Raw genomic sequence first — 18,543 nt, forward strand, 5'->3', positions numbered from 1 at the left:
GAGGCGTCAGAGTACACCTCATATGGTTCTTCACTATTAGGAATAGTCAAGATTGGTGCACTTGTCAGTCTGACCTTCAGTTCCTGAAAAGCATTTTCACACTCAGCGTCCCACTGGAATCTGACTTCTTTCTTGGTCAACCGAGTCAGCGGTACAATAATACTCGAGAAGTCTTTCCCGAAACGCCGATAGTACCCTGCAAGTCTGAGGAAACTGCGAATCTCCGCTACATTCTTCGGCCTCTCCCACTGTAGCACAGTCTCAATCTTGGAAGGATCTACAGAAATTCTTTGTTCTGAGATTACATGTCCAAGAAACTTCACTTCTGTCAGCCAGAAGTCACACTTCTCCTTCTTAGCATACAACTGGTGTTCTCGAAGAGTCTGAAGGACAATTCTCAAATGTTGCGCATGTTCTTCCCAAGTTTTCGAGTAAACCAGTATGTCATCAATGAACATGACCACGAACCGATCCAAGTACGGCCGGAAAACACGGTTCATTAGATCCATGAATGCAGCCAGGGCATTCGTCAACCCAAACGGCATTACCAGAAACTCGAAGTGCCCGTACCGAGTTCTGAAAGCAGTTTTCGGGATGTCTTCCTCCTTGATTTTCAGCTGATGGTACCCAGATCTCAAATCAATCTTAGAGTAGAACTGTGATCCACCCAACTGATCAAATAATTCATCGATCCTCGGCAGTGGGTACTTATTCTTCACAGTCACCATGTTCAATTGACGGTAGTCAATGCACAACCGAAGAGATCCGTCGTGCTTCTTCACAAATAGCACCGGTGCACCCCAAGGGGAAGTACTATTCCGGATATATCCCTTTTCTGCCAACTCCTGCCGGAGCCATCCGGTATGGAGGAATGGAAATAGGTGTCGTTCCCGGAATTAAATCAATACAGAATTCAATTTCTCGATCTGGCGGTAAACCAGGTAGCTCATCAGGAAATATGTTTGTAAACTCATCCACTACAGGGATTCCCGCACTATCTCTAATTACTTCAAGTTCACCTTCCAAAGCAAGGAGGGAGGAGAAACAAGTTAGATTCCTCCGTCCCCCAACACTGTACTTCAACAGTCGTTCTCCTAAGACTGGATTCAGATCTGCCTGATAAGAAATCGCTGTTCCAGACTTAGTCATCAGAGTCACTCTCCTACGGTAACAATCAACAATTGCTCCGTATTCTGACAACCAATCCATTCTGAGGACCACATCAAACATGGTCATCGGAAGGATAATCAAGTCAGCTCTCATTTGCTCACTCACAATCGTGATCTCACACGATCTACACACACTCGTTACCTCCACACATCTCAGTGGAGAACTCAGAGTCATCGGGACTTCTAAATTCTCAGGTTTCAGTTTCAAAGCTCGAACAAAAGAACTTGATATAAACGAGTGTGTGGCACCACGTGTTAAGCAAAAGAATGAGAGATTAGAATCATACCCTCAACCACCGTGTTGCTGGTCTGACCCCCAGAACTGCCTCCTGCCAGGGCATAAGCTTGTCCCTGTACTTTCCCTTTCCCTCTGTCACCAACATTAGGCCGTTGGGTCGGAGGCCTATACTGTTGTGGCGGAGGTGATTGTATCGGTCTCGGCGCTTGAGGCTGGAATTGTGTAAGCAGAGGCGGTTGATAAGTCGGCACAGTAGGGTATTGCATCTGTTGTGGCTGATATGGTGGCATGTACTGTGGTGGTCCATCTTGACTGTACGAAGCATCACTTTAGGCTTGTTGAGCCGGCGGTCGATTAGGATAATTCCTCCTAATATGACCCACCTGCCCACAATGGTGACACCTGGGCCCGTATGGAGCATTTCTCCCACTTCCGGACGAACTACTGCCACCGCTTGTCATTTCCCCAGCCGTTTGTCCCTGGTTGCGGTTTCTCCTGCCATTCCGCTGTGGTCCACCCGAAACGGAAGGTCTACCAGAGACAGAGACTCGACTAGTTACCTCTTTACTTTGGTGATAGGCCAAGTTATCCTGTTCCACCCGTGTAGCTGCAGCTACCAAATCCCGGAAGTTTCGAAACCTTAAGGCCACCAATGACCTCCTCACAAAATTCTTGAGGCCCTTCTCAAACTTAAGACACCTCATGGGTTCAAACTCCACTAGTGATGGCGCAAACCGAGATAAGTCATTAAACTTGGCCTCATATTCCCTTACAGACATGTCACCTTGCAGCAGAGACATGAATTCTACCGCTTTTTCCTCCCTATAACTCTGAAGGAAGTACTGCTCATTGAACAGTGTCTCAAACTGTTCCCAGGTCAATCCTGTAACATCCATTCTTCTCTTGACCTGTTTCCACCAAGTATTCGCTAAGCCCTCCATCTTGTACACCGCAAATTCCACCCAGTATTCATCTAGAACTCCCATAGTACTCAAATGCTTGACTATGGAGTCTAACCAGAACTCTGCCTCCTGGGGTCCTCCCTCACTATTAAACGAGGGGATAGGCGCACGCCTAAATTCCCGGAAGTACCCTTGCTTCCTATCCTCAACCGGCCGCTCATTTCGAGCTCTTGTGGCCATGCCTTGAAAGGCAGCATACATGGCATCCAGAAATCCCTGATTCTGTTGTGCCGGTTGATTAACAGGTCTACGGCGAGGCGCCATTTCCTTCAACTGAAATAAAACAAGACTGTTCAGTGGATAATAGATGTCACACATGTATGTACAATTCTGGGGTTTCTTAACCTAGGGCTCTGATACCACCTATTGTCACGCCCCCCAAACGGGGTGGGTGACGTGGAGCTCAATTTGGGATTAATAAAGCAGATTTCCAACCAGGCCCCACACTTAACTGCATTAAAATATAAATAAGTTACAGAATCCGGAGCTTCTGACACACAGGGCTCCACCCCACAAGACATACATTATCGTACATACATGAACATGTAAATAATCATTACAACAGACATCAACCACAGTCTAGTTAATCCGAATATTACATAAGTTTATAGAATTCTTAGTTCCTTACATTTATACCCGAGGATGACCACAATCCTCACTTAAGTCCAACAGCAGCACAACTCAGTTGCTCCGTAGCAAATATCTAGCTACTGTGCACCACTCCTAGAATCTCCTGGGAGGGGTTTAATACATTTAAAACATAAAACGTGAGCGAAAGGCCCAGTAGGATATAATTTGAAATAACGTTATAAATAAATGGATAATAAGTAAGCGAGGAAATAAATAAAGGAATAAGTAAATAAAATAAGACTTCCTAAAGTGGTTTTCATGTTCTTGGTCAAGATAGTTTAACAACAGAGTTTCAGTCTTATGCATATCCCATAACATTACTAGAGAGTTAAACATTTCAGTTTTATGCATCTCCCATAAACATTACACAAACTATGAAAATAAAATCAGACATGAAAATGTCCAACTGCAAAAGTAATCATAAACTGGCAAAGTTTCAGTCCACAATCCGAATACTAGCAGCCTATAGCAATGCACTGAGCAAACAAGAAATATGAAGTAAACAAGCAATTCACTCCATTGTTCCTTTGCGGTATTTTCTCAAACATGTGGTAAGCAATCAAAAGCATTCAGAACGGCAAAAAAATTGCATGTGGAAACCAGAACTGTGAAAATAATAGATGAGCTCTTGTGACATCCAGAAAGCATGTAGAAAGTAGAACTGTACATGATCTTCTCACATCCACGAACAGAGAAAACGTTGAAAGGAAAAGCTGAGAGAACTTACCGAATTGGACCCAGTGGATGAACGTGTGTGTGCCTCCAGCAAGAACCCCAATCTAGATGAGCTCAGAATACCCTAATTTCTCCTCACCGACAGTGGTACCTTGAAATTCTCCACCGATGACGGCGATTTAGGGTTTGAGGTTGCCAGTTACGGAGACATTTACTCAAAACAACTGCCAACGGAGGTTTCCGATCGCGGATTTTTTCACGTAGTTCCTCCGTTTTGGGGAAAGCAAAGAAGGCAGAGGAAAAGGTTCTACCCACATGCATAAACGAATCTGAGGGTCAAAGTTCACCACGTAAGGCTCGAGAGCTTTATCTGTAATTTTCCATCGCTATGGATGATGGGAAACGACAGGGAGAGCTTTCGGTGGAAAGAGGAGAGAAAAACACAAATCAACGGTAAGGCGCGAGGGAATCCCACAGGCTTTTGCCTGATGAGTTGTGCAGAGCGGATTTTATAGTAGAGGCAGGTTCGAAGTCATGGGGATGGAACCACGCTAGAGAGATCTACAATTTTCCATCGCTGTGGATGATGGGAAACGACAAAGAGCTTTCGGTGGGAAGAGGAGAGAAAAAAACATGCCAACAGTAAGGCACGAGGGAATCCACAGGCTTTTGCCTGAGTTGTGCAGAGCAGAAAATACTGTAGAGACATGTTCGAATTAATGGAATTCACACCTCCATTGAATTCGAATCTCGCCTCTCAACTCAAATCACAATTCGAGTTATAAGGCACGAGGAAATCCACAGGCTTTTGCCTGAGTTGTGCAGAGCAGAAAATACTGTAGAGACATGTTCGAATTAATGGAATTCACGCCTCCATTGAATTCGAATCTCGCCTCTCAACTCAAATCACAATTCGAGTTAGAGTTGATACGCTAGTGTAATGAACATTGATTTGAGTTATTGGGCTGACTCAAATTGGGTTGGTTCGAACCAAACCCATGAAACGAACACATGTAGAGAAAACAAATTTTCCTTTTGAAACAAATGAAGAAGAAAAGAACGAAGAAACCAAAAATGAAAGAGCGAGAAAATTTGCTCTAGAAGAGAAGGAAAAAAAGAAAATCGTAAAAGGTTGTAAAAGACAGAAGAGGAAAACAAAGAGAATCGAAAAAGTGAAAGGAAATAAAATAATTGAAGATGAAATAAAAAGACACTGTAGTAAATTAACATTTAAAATGACATTGAACCAATAAGAAGAAAAAGGATATTGGGGGTAAAATAAGAAAGATATTATTCATAACAAAGGTTGTAGAAGACAGAAGAGGAAAACAAATAGAATCGAAAAAGTTAAAGGAAATAAAATAATTGAGAAAATGAAATAAAATAATTGAAGATGAAATAAAAAGACATTGTAGTAAATTAACATTTAAAATGACATTGAACCAATAAGAAGAAAAAGGATATTGGGGGTAAAATAAGAAAGATATTATTCATAACACTAGTATGAACATACTACAGTAAAAGCAGCCCTTTCCATGTATAATCTCCCAGAATAGAGATTTCCGACCACTCAGAGCCACACAGCTACTTCGGAGCTCAGATGAACCCGACCTCACTCTATCCCCTCTCACTAGCCTAGTCATTTCTCTGCTTTTTGCCACTCATTTCCCCATTCCACTTTCTTTCTTCTCCGTCCACATCCAAAATCCACAAAAATAAAAATAAATTAATCTAATAGAAACTGCAAAACAACGTCGCCGATGGCCATGGTGGCGGCTGCGCTGCCGTCGGCGGCGGGCCACGGGCCTCAATAAGAAGAAAAAGGATATTGGGGGTAAAATAAGAAAGATATTATTCATAACACTAGTATGAACATACTACAGTAAAAGCAGCCCTTTCCATGTATAATCAATCTCCCAGAATAGAGATTTCCGACCACTCAGAGCCACACAGCTACTTCCGAGCTCAGATGAACCCGACCTCACTCTATCCCCTCTCACTAGCCTAGTCATTTCTCTGCTTTTTGCCACTCATTTCCCCATTTCACTTTCTTTCTTCTCCGTCCACATCCAAAATCCACAAAAATAAAAATAAATTAATCTAATAGAAACTGCAAAACAACGTCGCCGATGGCCATGGTGGCGGCTGCGCTGCCGTCGGCGGCGGGCCACGGGCCTGCTGAGCTCGAAAACGACGTCGCAGAGGGAGCGGAAGCAGGGAAAGCAACGGGCTCTTGGGGATTTCAGTCACTTAGCTTGGTCGGTACGGAAGGACATGGAGTTCGTGAAGAATGGGATTGGGAAAGGGCTTGAGTGGGCGAACAAGGCCTTTCGGATTCCTCAGGTCTCCAAAGCCATTGACGAATTCGTGTGGCTTCGCAACATGGAGGATCCCAACGCCTCTCCTCAGCCCTCTCCTTCTTGGCCTCAACCTTCATATCCAGGTCAAGCACAATTTGTCGTTATTATTATTATTTTTTTTTTTGGAATTTTGTTCGGCAATGAGGAAAGTTGTCTTCGGATTGTTAGTTTTGCTTGGGGATGTGAGAAATTGTTTTGTGTTGTGTTTCTGTTTGAGGCTTTGAGGTTATGTTTGTTTGAAGTAAAAATGATTCGTTTAATCTGTTCTTAATTTGTAATTTTAAGATCAGTTGTGTAGTTTGAAAGGGCTGAATTTACTTAGAAAGTTGTTTGATTAGCAGGAATAAGTGGCTAGAATGATGCTTTGCTAAGCTATTTATGTGTGACTTTGTGTGTAAAAACGGGGACTTGATAGTAATCAGGTGCAGTGAAATTAAGGGTGTTCTTCGTTGCACGATTTCGCAATGTTTTAGTGTTGATATCGAAGTTTTTGTTACAAACAAAAACACACAAGAGTTATGCTCACAAAAGTTTTGCTATAGTGATTCATCCTCAATGATGAAGAAGATTACAAGAGCATCACGCGCTTCACGCCTCTCTCAACATAAGTATAATTAGGGAAACCGAAGAAAAATGAGTAAAAGGTCTCAAACATCCTCTTTAAAAGTCGATCCGCATGCTGGACTCTGGATAAGGACAATAATTAAACTCCATACACTTAACAAATTTTCATCTTCTAAAATCTAATTTCCGCAGGACTCTCTGGTGTCGATTTGTTCATGGCTGATTTGAAAGCCTTGGAGGCATATGGTGCTTATTTTTACTATCTGTCCAAGACTTGGTCTAAACCACTTCCTGAAGTTTATGATGCACAAAGAGTTGCTGACTACTTCAATTGCAGGCCACATGTAGTGGCATTTCGACTTCTAGAGGTAGCTAAACTTTCCTAACGCAATCTTGTTTTTAATTTATTCATTGTTGTTTATTCATTTATTTATTTATTTTTCTATTTTCTTTGTTCATTATTATGCATTTGTAAACCTTCTTGACTGACTTGCAATGTTGTATACTGCAAGGTCTTTTCCTCCTTTGCCGCTGCCACGATCCGAATTCGAACCTCCGACTCTAGATTAAGAAAGTTCTTGAGATCAAGTGGGGATAATGATATTAACGGGGGCCTGTCTGAATACAATTTCGGAGTGGTGTTGAAAGAAACAATGCTTAAGCTAGGCCCCACTTTTATCAAAGGTTAGCAGTGTTGTATAAAAGTTTCACAGAAATCCTTTATTTTATTTTATTCTTTTCCACTTTCCTTTGTTTTTGCCTGTCCGTGCTTCTCTCATTGCTCTTTTAAATTATATACTGGGACTTTTATTTTTCTTCTGCAGTCACAAGATTACCAATATGCTAGTTACATGCGTTTGCTTGCTGATGCAGTTGGTCAATCGCTTTCCACGAGGCCAGACATTATTGGTAGTGAGATTTCCAAGGTCAGATTATGAAGAATTTTCCATCTTTTTCTTGCATTACTGTACTCTTTGATTGTATGGGGAAGCACAGTTTCAATGCCAGACATTTCTTTGTACCATGGACCTACTTGTTTTTCTCTTTTCTCCTTTCACGAACCATCAAGTTTGACTGTGTTGGTTTAATTTCATGTTAATCTAGTTTATCAGCACTATACGAGTTATGAATTCAAAAATATTTAGTAATTTGGCTATGCAATAATATTTTTCGACTATCTCTCTCTCACTCCCGGGTTACTTACAAGTGAGTCAAGTAAGTTTGCTAGTCATTTCTGATGAGGACTCCACTATGTTTATGATATTTGCGTAGATGCAAAAGGTTTTTGTACGTCTAGAACACGTCATGAAAAAATAATTCATGCCTTCTTGTTATAATTGAACTTCTAGATTAACTTCTCTCTCTCGCATGCACTTTTTTCTTTTCCTTTCTCATTTTTGTTGTTGATCACAATCTGCAGGCATTGTCTGAACTGCATGATCAAATACCTCCTTTTCCAAGGAATGAAGCCATGAAAATTATTGAGGAAGAATTAGGTTCTCCAGTGGAATCAGTCTTTAGCTACATTTCAGACGAACCAGTAGCGGCTGCATCTTTTGGTCAGGTTGGTCTTTAGATGCTATTGATAGTTTGAATAAATACTCATGGAATAATACTACTGTGATCTGTGTCTATGCATGCAATTATGAAAGTATAGTCATTACATTTATGTTAACAAGTAATTTGTTTGTTTTGTGCATCATACATTTAGGTCTACTTTGCGAGTACACTAGATGGATCTACTGTCGCCGTTAAAGTTCAGCGTCCCAACATGCGGCATGTAGTTGTGCGAGATATATATATTCTTCGTCTTGGGGTTTGTATTAGTTTCTATTAGGTCCTTGTCTGTATTTTTCCTAGACTTAGTTCTTATGTTATAGTTGAACTGTTTCAGCTAGGAATACTGCAAAAGATAGCAAAGAGGAAAAGTGACCTGCGTCTGTATGCTGATGAGCTCGGGAAAGGTTTAGTTGGAGAATTGGATTATACTCTAGAGGCTGCAAATGCTTCTGAGTTTATGGTATTGATTGTTGTATTAATTGTTTATATTTCTATGTGTTTGGGAAAATATGTAGTACTTCCAACGCACTTTCCCAGTAACATATTTACTTTCTGTATAACGTACTCTTGCTTTTTGTTGATTGTTTGTTTTCTCTCATTATAGGAAGTGCATTCTTCCTTTTCATTCATGCGTGTGCCAAAGGTACTTCAGCATTTAAGTCAAAAGAGAGTTCTGACTATGGAGTGGATGGTTGGTGAGAGTCCCACTGATCTACTCTCTATGTCTACTTGGAGCTCTGTTGATAATGACTCTGCATATGCAGAGAGGCAGAAGTTTGATGCAAAAAGGAGACTTCTTGATCTGGTGTGTGATTTGCTTCACTTCGAGTAATTCAGAAATACTTGTTGAGTTCAGCTAACTAAGAAAATAAAATGGATTGAAAAATAAACCGTGGTTTTCTAATATCCCGTTAATCAAAAAAGATATTCTCCAAATTTTACTCGTCTTGGGCTTTACCATGTACTAGTCAGATTTACATCACCGCATGTTGTCACTAACAGATTAACTTTTCTACTTTCTAGGTTAGCAAAGGAGTGGAGGCAACGCTAGTCCAACTCCTGGAAACAGGTTTACTGCATGCTGATCCACATCCTGGAAATCTGCGTTACACATCTTCAGGGCAAATAGGGTATTTGTGATTGTTCCTGAAAATTGTGTGTGTGTGTGTGTGTGCAGACATACATACATATATACATATATAAGGGCTATCTAAGGTTGCATCTAAGTTTCATCACCTCCACATTTCTTTCAGTTTTCTGGACTTTGGTTTGCTTTGTCGGATGGAAAAGAAGCATCAGTTTGCCATGCTCGCATCTATAGTGCATATAGTAAATGGGGACTGGGCATCCCTTGTCTATGCTCTGACTGATATGGACATTATAAGGCCAGGGACTAATATACGACGTGTTATATTGGTATTAATATAATATTCTCTAATTTTAGTTTTACTATTTACAAAATGACCTTGACTGTATTCTCTGGAGGATACTCAGTCAAATTATTTTCACTTGTATGTCTTCTGATACTGTCTTAAAAAAAAATGATGGAATTGTAATCATGTCTCAGGATCTGGAATATGCACTTGGAGAAGTAGAATTCAGAGATGGAATTCCTGATTTGAAGTTCAGCAGGGTGAATATCTATCTTGAGAATATTTTTTTAGTTTGTATTTTTATGTCTTTTGTTAGGAAAGACATTCTAGATTTAGGCCTTCAGGAAAGTCTAATTTCGAACAGAGCTGCATGGAAAAGTGAAATCCATATAGCCGACCCCAATTAAGTTGGGATTAAGGCTTCTTGTTGTTGTTGTTGCTATTGTATTTTTATGTCCTTTCAGATGAGAATATATCACATGATATCTTTGGGTCTCTGTTCATTAAGTTAAGCTGCATTGCTGTTGATTGTCTCTTTGGTGCTTGGATGCCATACAATATTCATCTCCATGTACACCCGTGTCACAGAATATTCTGTTGCTGCTTTATATTTGGTACTGGCTAATTCTTCATACAACTTTTTTCTGCAGGTTCTGGGTAAAATCTTGTCCATAGCTCTCAAGTACCAGTTTCGCATGCCACCATATTTCACTCTACTCCTACGATCTCTTGCCTCTTTTGAAGGTAAATAAAAGTTTCAGCTTATGTCTGCTCATAATTTATGCAAGCTATCAGAAACTGTGTGTGTGTGTGTGTGTGTGTTTCCTTTCAAAGTCTCTTTTGTTTTGCCCTCCTTTTTCTTTCATGTTTTCTTGTAGTGTAGATGTAGTTGTAGTGAGGATTGATGAATACAGGTTACAGGAAATAGTGTCTCTAAAAGAATTTTGAAGCCTGTTTTCTGTATAATGTATATTCTTTGTGTGAAGAAAAACCGGTCCATTGGAGGAACCAAACTTACTGAAAGTGGATCTTATAAGTCATTTTCAAAAAAAAAAAAAAAAAGTAGGTCTTATAAGTTAAGAATATTGACTCTGTTTAGGTATACAAGTTAAAAAATTTGTATCTTTCCCCTCCTAAGGTTATGTTTTGACCCCTACTCATGACAATTTATATTTCTTTCTCATGTTCTTACAGGTCTTGCACTAGCGGCAGATAAGGACTTCAAGACATTTGAAGCTGCATACCCTTATGTCTTTCAGAAACTTCTTACTGAAAATTCAGCTGCAACAAATAAAATCCTATATTCGGTATCAACTTCTCATGAATCTTACACTTTCATAACTAAACATTTTTTCACTGTTTGTCGACTGTGTTTGCCAGTTTTACCATTGTAATAGTTGGATTCTTTTGTTTCATACTATTTTAGAAGTGAAAGATTTATAGTTTGAAATTGACATTTATTTAGGCTCGGAGATGTTCTTAGCTGGGAAGTTGCAAGTTTGGAAGATGGAAATTTTTGTTTACCGCAGTTATTTTGAACCAATTTGTCAACTTAATCATGTTGTATGCTTCCTGTTTTTCTTTAGGTTAAATCTGTTAAGACTTTTTCCTAGATGCATGAATTGCTTTCACTTTGTTCAGGTGGTTTTAAACAAAAAGAAGGAGTTCCAGTGGCAGAGGCTTGCACTATTTTTAAGGGCAGGTGCAACTAGGTATGCTGAACGATGTGATGTGATGTATTTTCTACCTTGTCTTTGAGCTCTGTAATCATAACATCTTCAAAGAACTTGAAGGCCGTAAACTTTTATCGTGTTTCCTTAAATTGTGTCTACTTTTGGTTTCGTGACTTGCTATTGTACAATAGAAGGTCCTTTTTTGTAACGAAATTGACAAACAAAAGATATAAGAAAGCAGTTTAGACACCGTAAATTTAACATCTAAATCACTAAAAGCTCCAGTAGTAATTCTGAGCTGCTCCCTTAGCTCCTCTAATATTCAAAGAAGGAACTATTAGAAAGATATCTGTGTGTCTATATCATTACTTTCTGTTACATATGTAACCTGTTTTTCTCCATTCACAGCTTATTTTTCTTCTTGTTACTTCTTTGCAGGAAAGGCTTAAACCGGATGATTGTATCAAGGAATGAGGCTGCCATTAAAAATTTACCTAGTACCTCGAATAACATATTTGATTTGGCGAATTTGGTCTTGAGGCTTCTACATTCTAATGATGGTGCTGTGCTGAGACGACTCTTGATGACTGCAGTAAGTCATTGATCCGGACCCTTTCTTGTATTATACCACCGTTACTTTTCCTTTATGGTGTGCCCTTTACTTTTCCTTCTGTATTTTACCACTGTTATTACTTATTATTAGCCAATGGCATTGTAGTTACTGTTACATTGAGTTCAGGTCAGCAGATTGCACCTAATCCTTGTGGGTTGTACCTCTAGCTGCTTCTTTCCTTTTTTCTTGCCACTTTTTCATTACTTGTGTTCTCCGTTAACATTTTTGTCTGAATTGATTAATTGTAGGTGCATCAAATCAGTACCATTTTTTTTAATCAATGGTTAGGGCAAATGAAGGGTTGACATACATTAAACTTGGTGACCCATGGTCATTGTCTATAACTAATTTGTCTTGTTAAACTGAGACTTATTGTTCATTCAATAAACAGGATGGAGCTTCAATAATCCAAGCAGTGGTCTCAAAGGAGGCAAAAGTCTTCCGCGAGCAATTTTGCAGGGTTATTGCAGACGTCTTGTACTTGTGGATCTTCAAAGCACTTGGACAAGACATTACGACAACTCGCTATGGTTCAAAGGTGATATTATCAATTGGAGCTGGCAACAGAGAGCTAAGCTCATCTTCCAGATCATCCATGCCTATCTATGATTATGATTCCATTTTACGAGATCGGCGGCTCAAAGTGATCTTCTCACATATATTGAAGTCCGCAAGAAGAAAACCAGTATTGATGCTGAGATTCTACTGGGTTTCCTTTGTCATGCTCCTCACTGCTTCAGCTATAGCTTGTCATCGTGTTGTGGTATCCTTATCGGAAGCCTACTTCGGCCCTGTATCATTGGCTCCCAAGCAATATGCAATGGGCACATGAATTTTTGTCGCAACTCTTGTAGCTAAACCTCTTTTGAGGAGGACCAAGTGCAAGCACTGCTCTAAATTAATTCCTGAAGTCAAAGCTCACTGAACCGAGATTCAGTAGAGAACACTGCATACGAATACTTTTGTTCTTTTCTTTGAGCAGATTGAAACAGTGCCAAGGCCATAAACACGCCAGTTTTCGTGTCGGACTCCAGACTGAAGTCCGAGGCTAATTCTTCAACAAACATTTTCTGTTCTTGTAACGATTTGCGCATCTCAGCACTGGCATTTGCAGAGTGGCTTTTTAACAAAGGTGTACGTGGATGTAGAATTGTAGACGCTGTTGTTATGTATATTTAATCAACACCTAACATGTATAGCTTCTGTTACAGATACCTTATCATATTCTTCCCAAGCCTTTAAGGGATGTCATTTATTGTGTATTTTAAGACGATCCGTCCTCCAAAATGAAAAAGGCGAAAGAAAGAACAGGGCGTGTAAAACATGAGAATTCAAATCCAATACAATTGTAATTGTCCTTGGCGTTGATATATTTGACAGGTAAATCATGCTTGGCAATTTCTTTAGCAGGTCATCAGGATTTCCTTTCAAGTTTAATGCAAAATATCTGTTTTTTTTTAATTTAAATTAGTATTAAATTTTCTTTAATTCTTAAAATTTTACTATTAAAAAAGATTATTTTCACTGGACATTACTAAATTTTTCTTTCCACATTTACAATTTCATAATTATTTGAATAGAATTAATTTTCAATTATTATATCTAATTTAGTGATGAATCAAAAAGTTGGATTGATTTTCGAAGTGACTTAATGGATTGCTTACCAAACACGTGATAAAATTCAACATAATACCTTCGAGTCTTATCCAATGATATTCACTATTTTACCTGACATGTTATAAAATTATTAAATTTATTCTTAGAGTGCATCGGTCTGAAATTTTGACTCTTACTCTTAATTAATATCATTTTAATTAATATAATTATTTAATTAAAAAAGATATTAATCAAGAATAATAAGTAAAAATTTAGATCTATCCTCTAAGGGACAATCATAAACAATTATAGGCCCATAATAAAAACGTGAAATAAAAGCAAAAAGATTATAACTATTGTATTAACGTTACTCTTATGAAAACAAAATAAAGAAATAACCACAACAGAACCATTCTAAATCGACCGCTATTGTTTTTTGATTTGATCCCTAAGAATTTTATTTTCTTTTTTATCAGTTTGGTTAGCAATATTAATATTTCAAATCATGGAAACCAATCAAATCGACTAGAACTCTTTTATAACCTTTTCTGGAACAATATTTTATGATACTATTTTAGTATATGTTATCTTTATTATTTAGTGTTATTTGATGTTTTTAATAGTTTAATTAAAATTCTCAAATAGTTAAAAGTGTTTAAAAAATTAATAGTTAGTTACATAATAGAAAAGATATTAACTTGTAATGTTTGACATACCAATTAAAAAATATAAGTAAATAAAAACCTTCGACTTTAAGCTATATTTTTTTTTCCTAACGAAAAAAAGAGATTAATGGTCATGCTCCGATTCAACAATACAATTTACTAAACTCATGTATAACAGAAATGAATATGTCTCGTACTTTTATCAATTAATATTACAAAAACATAACAATCTGAGTCATATTTAACATGTCAAACATAATGAATCCGTTTGGTTCATGAATTAAAACCATAATATTAAAATTATTTTCTATTTATTTATATTTTTTATAAAAAAAATACTATAATAAATTATAAAGCATGATTTAAATCAGAGAATAAATTTTCTAACTAAACGTGCTCTTACCGTTATACCACCATCACGGCTACATGTTCTTCTTTAAGATCCCATCCAACAACTACAATCATATTAATTTTAGGAAAAAAAAAAAAAAAAAATCGTCCCCTTGAACAACCACGCGGTTATATAACAACGTTATTCTCAAAGCGTCCCAATATTAAATTTATTATAAATTACCTTCCTTGAGAAAAGTTAAATCCAATCCGTGAAAAAAAAGGAAAAGAAAGAAAATTGACAAAATCTCCTCAAGCTCAAAGTCTTTCTGAGTCAGAGAAGATCTCGTCGCGGCCATTGAATCTCTCTCAGCGATGAGCACTCCGGCACTCTCCTCAGGGGTAAGCCAACTACCTTCCTTCTCCGCAACTCCGATCCAGGTCGTTTCGTCCACTCACTGAGTTTCATCTCGCGAGTTGATGCGCTTTCTCCTTTTAATGGTGATTCTTAGTTGTTTTCGTTGGCAGGGCGCTTTCTCCGGTTTCACGCGGCTATGCAAGGGCCTGGCGGTGGTGCTCGTCGGCGGTCACATTGTGGTCCAGGTTCTGCCTCCGGCTATTAATTATCTCGCTCTGATTCCCGCCAGGTTTTGTCTCTCGATAATCTTTTTTCACTGAATTTCGGTATTGCCAAATGAATCTAGAAATCCGTAAAGAGTTTTGGAGTGAATTTCGTTTATTTTGTGTGTAATTTTGACATTTGAGGATGGCTTTAGCCTTAATCACTGATAAACGGATTGGAAATGGAAGTGTTAGGATCGGATAGAGATTCAAGTTAAATTGATGTGGAGTACAGGGAAATGGCAAGTTTTTGATCTTTTAGCAGCGAGTTTTGTGTAATTTTTCTCTTTCCTTTAGTTTGATTTGTCTGCTGAGCTGGTGTTTGATTAGAAGCCGAAATAATCACTTATGCGAGAAATCAAGGAGTCAACTCAGATTGCTTGCTGGGGATTACTGCCATAGGAATTTAAACTATGTATCCGATTTTTTTATCCCTTTGGACTTAACAAAGAGTCATTTTGACCAATTTTATAGAGTCTGAATTTTTGCCATATGACGATCATTGGTACTTATTCTTGTTTGTCCTTCTATTTTGTAGGACAATTCCTTTTGCCTGGAACCTCATAACAGCTGGTTATGTTGAACAATCAGTACATGGGGTATGTTACTCCGTTCCATTGACATTAGTTTCTCAACTTTTTATATTATCTAAGAATCTTATACGGAGAATTCAATGGTAGGGTGTGAAAAAAATACCTTAAATACCCTACCGGTAGGGCTTTGTTTTAAATTGTCAGTTTTGCTTACCTTTTTTTTTTTTTTTTTTTTTTTTTTTTTTTTTTTTTCCTTATTTTGATGTGATTTTGACCAAATAATGTTCAAAACATGCACTAACAGTAGGTGCCCCGTACCCCTATTGTAGAAAGCTCCCATCTCCTGAACATCTCCTATTACTTTTTACTCTGGTTTTTGATGCAGTACTAACTTTTGTACCTGTTAAATAGATGGCTATGAGCACCATTGGTCTCCTTTTTATTGGGAAGCTTCTTGAACCTGTATGGGGTTCTAGAGAATTCTTCAAGTTCATCTTTGTCATCAACTTTCTGACATCTGTATGCGTTTTCATTACTGCAATTGCGTTGTACTATATTACTACGCAGGAAAATTACTTGTAAGTGCTATGATATCATCAAGGATTATTTGGCATGTTTCATACTTTTATAGCCTTTCTTTTCGCTCTTTCTATGTTTCAACTTCTTCACTTCCTGCGCTGGTACATTCTTTATTATCAATCTGATTACTCTGAAGTAAAAACAGGAATACCACTTGAAATACCTGATTCTCTTAGTTAGAGATATTTCAAAACTTCAATGGAATTATTGCAATAACAAATTGCACAACTTTTGTACTGTATCTGGGGAAACTTTCATAACACAATCCTACTGCTTCCTGAGGATGATGTATTCTACCATTTATCATAGTGACTTTATATATTCTCCCTAGTTCATTGTTCCTCTTGTCTCAAACCTTTAAATTTCTCGGTGCTAGGTATTTTCCTCTTTCTGGCTTCCATGGGATCCTTTCAGGATTCTTGGTTGGCATCAAACAGATCATACCCGATCAGGAGTTTCCTGTACTAAAATTGAAAGCTAAGGTATGAGCTTTATCCTTGCACATTCTTCAATGAAATTTTGGCAAGTTGAGGATTTGTCTTTCGACACCTCTGACAGTGCTTCCAATTATCTCCAGTGGTTTCCATCTCTCTATTTGTTGCTATCAACCGCCATATGCATCTTTACTTCAGAGACAACAACAATTCTTCCAACCCTATACTTTGGTGCATACATGAGCTGGATTTACCTCAGATATTGGCAGAAGAAACCAGAAACAAAACTCAAGGGTGACCCAAGTGATGATTTTGCATTCTCAACTTTCTTCCCTGAATTTTTACGGTAAATTAATGCTTCTTTGGTTTACTATTTTTTTAGCCCATTTAGATTATGAATTTGAAGGAATGCCATCTTTTGGTCTCTATCTAATATTGTTGCTTGTCCGTTATCATACAGACCTGTCATTGATCCCATTGCAACTATATTCCATCGGATGCTTTGTGGAAGATCCGAAGCATCTAATGATGCCCAGGGTTACACACTAGGAGGTGCTCCGTTGCCTGGATCTGATCCTATTGAAGCATCTAGGAGAAGGTAATTTCCTTGCTTCAATGCAGCCATACAAAGCTTGGCCGGGTATAACACTGTAGGGTGCAAGAACCGCAACCATGATGGTAGAATAGTTATTTATTTTGGAGAGAAAAGATAGTCTAAAAGATTGTGATCGAACTTTCCTTGCAGGGAAAGAGGAGCTCGTGCACTTGAGGAAAGACTTGCGGCTGATAGACTGGCTGCTTTACGGAGTTCAGAAGAATCACAAGGAGATGCCGCCGAAAATGTTTGATTCAATTTGAGCTCGAACTTGAGATTCATATCCGATCAACCAAAAGCAATGTACTGTACTCAGGTGACAATTTTAGAAGTTCAAAGGTTTCTAGGAAGAGCATTTTTCTTGGATTCTGGAGTATGATTTTGTTTTGCATCTTGCTGCGGATTGTGATCCTTACAATGCTTTTTTTTTTTTTTTTGGGGGTGCTTTTCTGCACTACTATTCATCTTAGTTCTTGCTCAAGATAATATAGAATAGATGTTCCAAAAGAATTGTTCCCGCCTTATTTGCGTCTACTCTTATCAGTGGACTTGTTCTTTTGCGTCTGGGGCGTTTCAGGTTGCTTACTTGTATAAACTTATATTTGCACAATTCTAATAAGGAAAAACTTATACTTCTTGTCGAACACTCACTATTCATTGCATTTTTCTTCTCCATATCCTCAAGTGTTTGTACTAATATTATATCTGTTTAGTTTGATCAAATTTTGTGTAATTCTTGGATTTGCTGTATCAGCTTACTAGCTTCTTTTTTTCCTCCCTACCGTGTTTACTATCTTGTATAGTTGTATTGGAATATGATGCGAGAAAAAAAAAAAAAAAAAAAAAAAAAAGAGCAAGGAGATAAAGACATGCTAGGTTAGCTTATTCCATTTCACTATCCGGCCAATGAATCAGAAGGTTTAAGTAGGTTTGGAAGAAACGGTCAAGTCATTTGGTCCCCCGGGGCTTCTACAACCATTTAGAAAGGAGTGTAAAAAAGGCGTCAGATCTAAGGTTATGGGAGTTGTGGTCAAGTAATTACCAAAACATCCAGTAGAGAATTCAACCAAGCAGGCGGGAGCCGCAGGTCAGTTGGTACAAATAAAAAAAAGGGTACAAAGTTAATTATGAAAAAAGAGAAAAAAAAAATAAAGTTTACTAAACATTAATTTATAATGGAGAAGGTTGTTTTGCTGCGTCGGTGGAAACTGCGCTTTAACAGATGGATTAGTTTTTCAACGGTTTGATTTATAAGAGTAATTTTGTGTCGTGTCGCGTGCGCTGTAATTTTTAATGTCAACATGCACAAATGTAACTTTTTTAATTCAACGGTTCCTACCAATCAAGCCTTCCCCACCATAAAGATTTCCAAA

General features: G+C 38.2%; 2 protein-coding genes across 2 annotated transcripts; both read left to right on the top strand.

The window, feature by feature from the left end:
- Positions 1–4,069: 4,069 nt before the first annotated feature.
- Positions 4,070–13,079, top strand: LOC21396593 (uncharacterized protein slr1919). Its single transcript, XM_024167690.1, has 17 exons — positions 4,070–4,127; positions 5,782–6,117; positions 6,791–6,966; positions 7,111–7,282; positions 7,472–7,524; positions 8,019–8,162; positions 8,310–8,414; positions 8,493–8,618; positions 8,763–8,963; positions 9,182–9,288; positions 9,412–9,574; positions 9,726–9,791; positions 10,182–10,275; positions 10,726–10,838; positions 11,173–11,243; positions 11,643–11,796; positions 12,209–13,079. The coding sequence occupies exons 1-17, from the start codon at positions 4,070–4,072 to the stop codon at positions 12,647–12,649; spliced, it is 2,580 nt and encodes an 859-aa protein (XP_024023458.1). The 3' UTR covers positions 12,650–13,079.
- A 1,484-nt stretch (positions 13,080–14,563) lies between these two features.
- On the top strand, positions 14,564–17,811 carry LOC21396594 (rhomboid-like protein 19). The gene is made up of 8 exons (XM_010101328.2): positions 14,564–14,810; positions 14,937–15,055; positions 15,568–15,628; positions 15,974–16,140; positions 16,518–16,623; positions 16,719–16,921; positions 17,036–17,173; positions 17,321–17,811. Exons 1-8 carry the CDS (start codon positions 14,784–14,786, stop codon positions 17,421–17,423), a joined length of 924 nt encoding a protein of 307 aa, XP_010099630.1. The 5' UTR covers positions 14,564–14,783; the 3' UTR covers positions 17,424–17,811.
- The last annotated feature ends 732 nt before the right edge of the window (positions 17,812–18,543 follow it).

The sequence above is a fragment of the Morus notabilis genome, unplaced genomic scaffold, assembly GCF_000414095.1.
Source record: "Morus notabilis unplaced genomic scaffold, ASM41409v2 Scaffold1412, whole genome shotgun sequence".
In the NCBI taxonomy this organism is placed as follows: domain Eukaryota; kingdom Viridiplantae; phylum Streptophyta; class Magnoliopsida; order Rosales; family Moraceae; genus Morus; species Morus notabilis.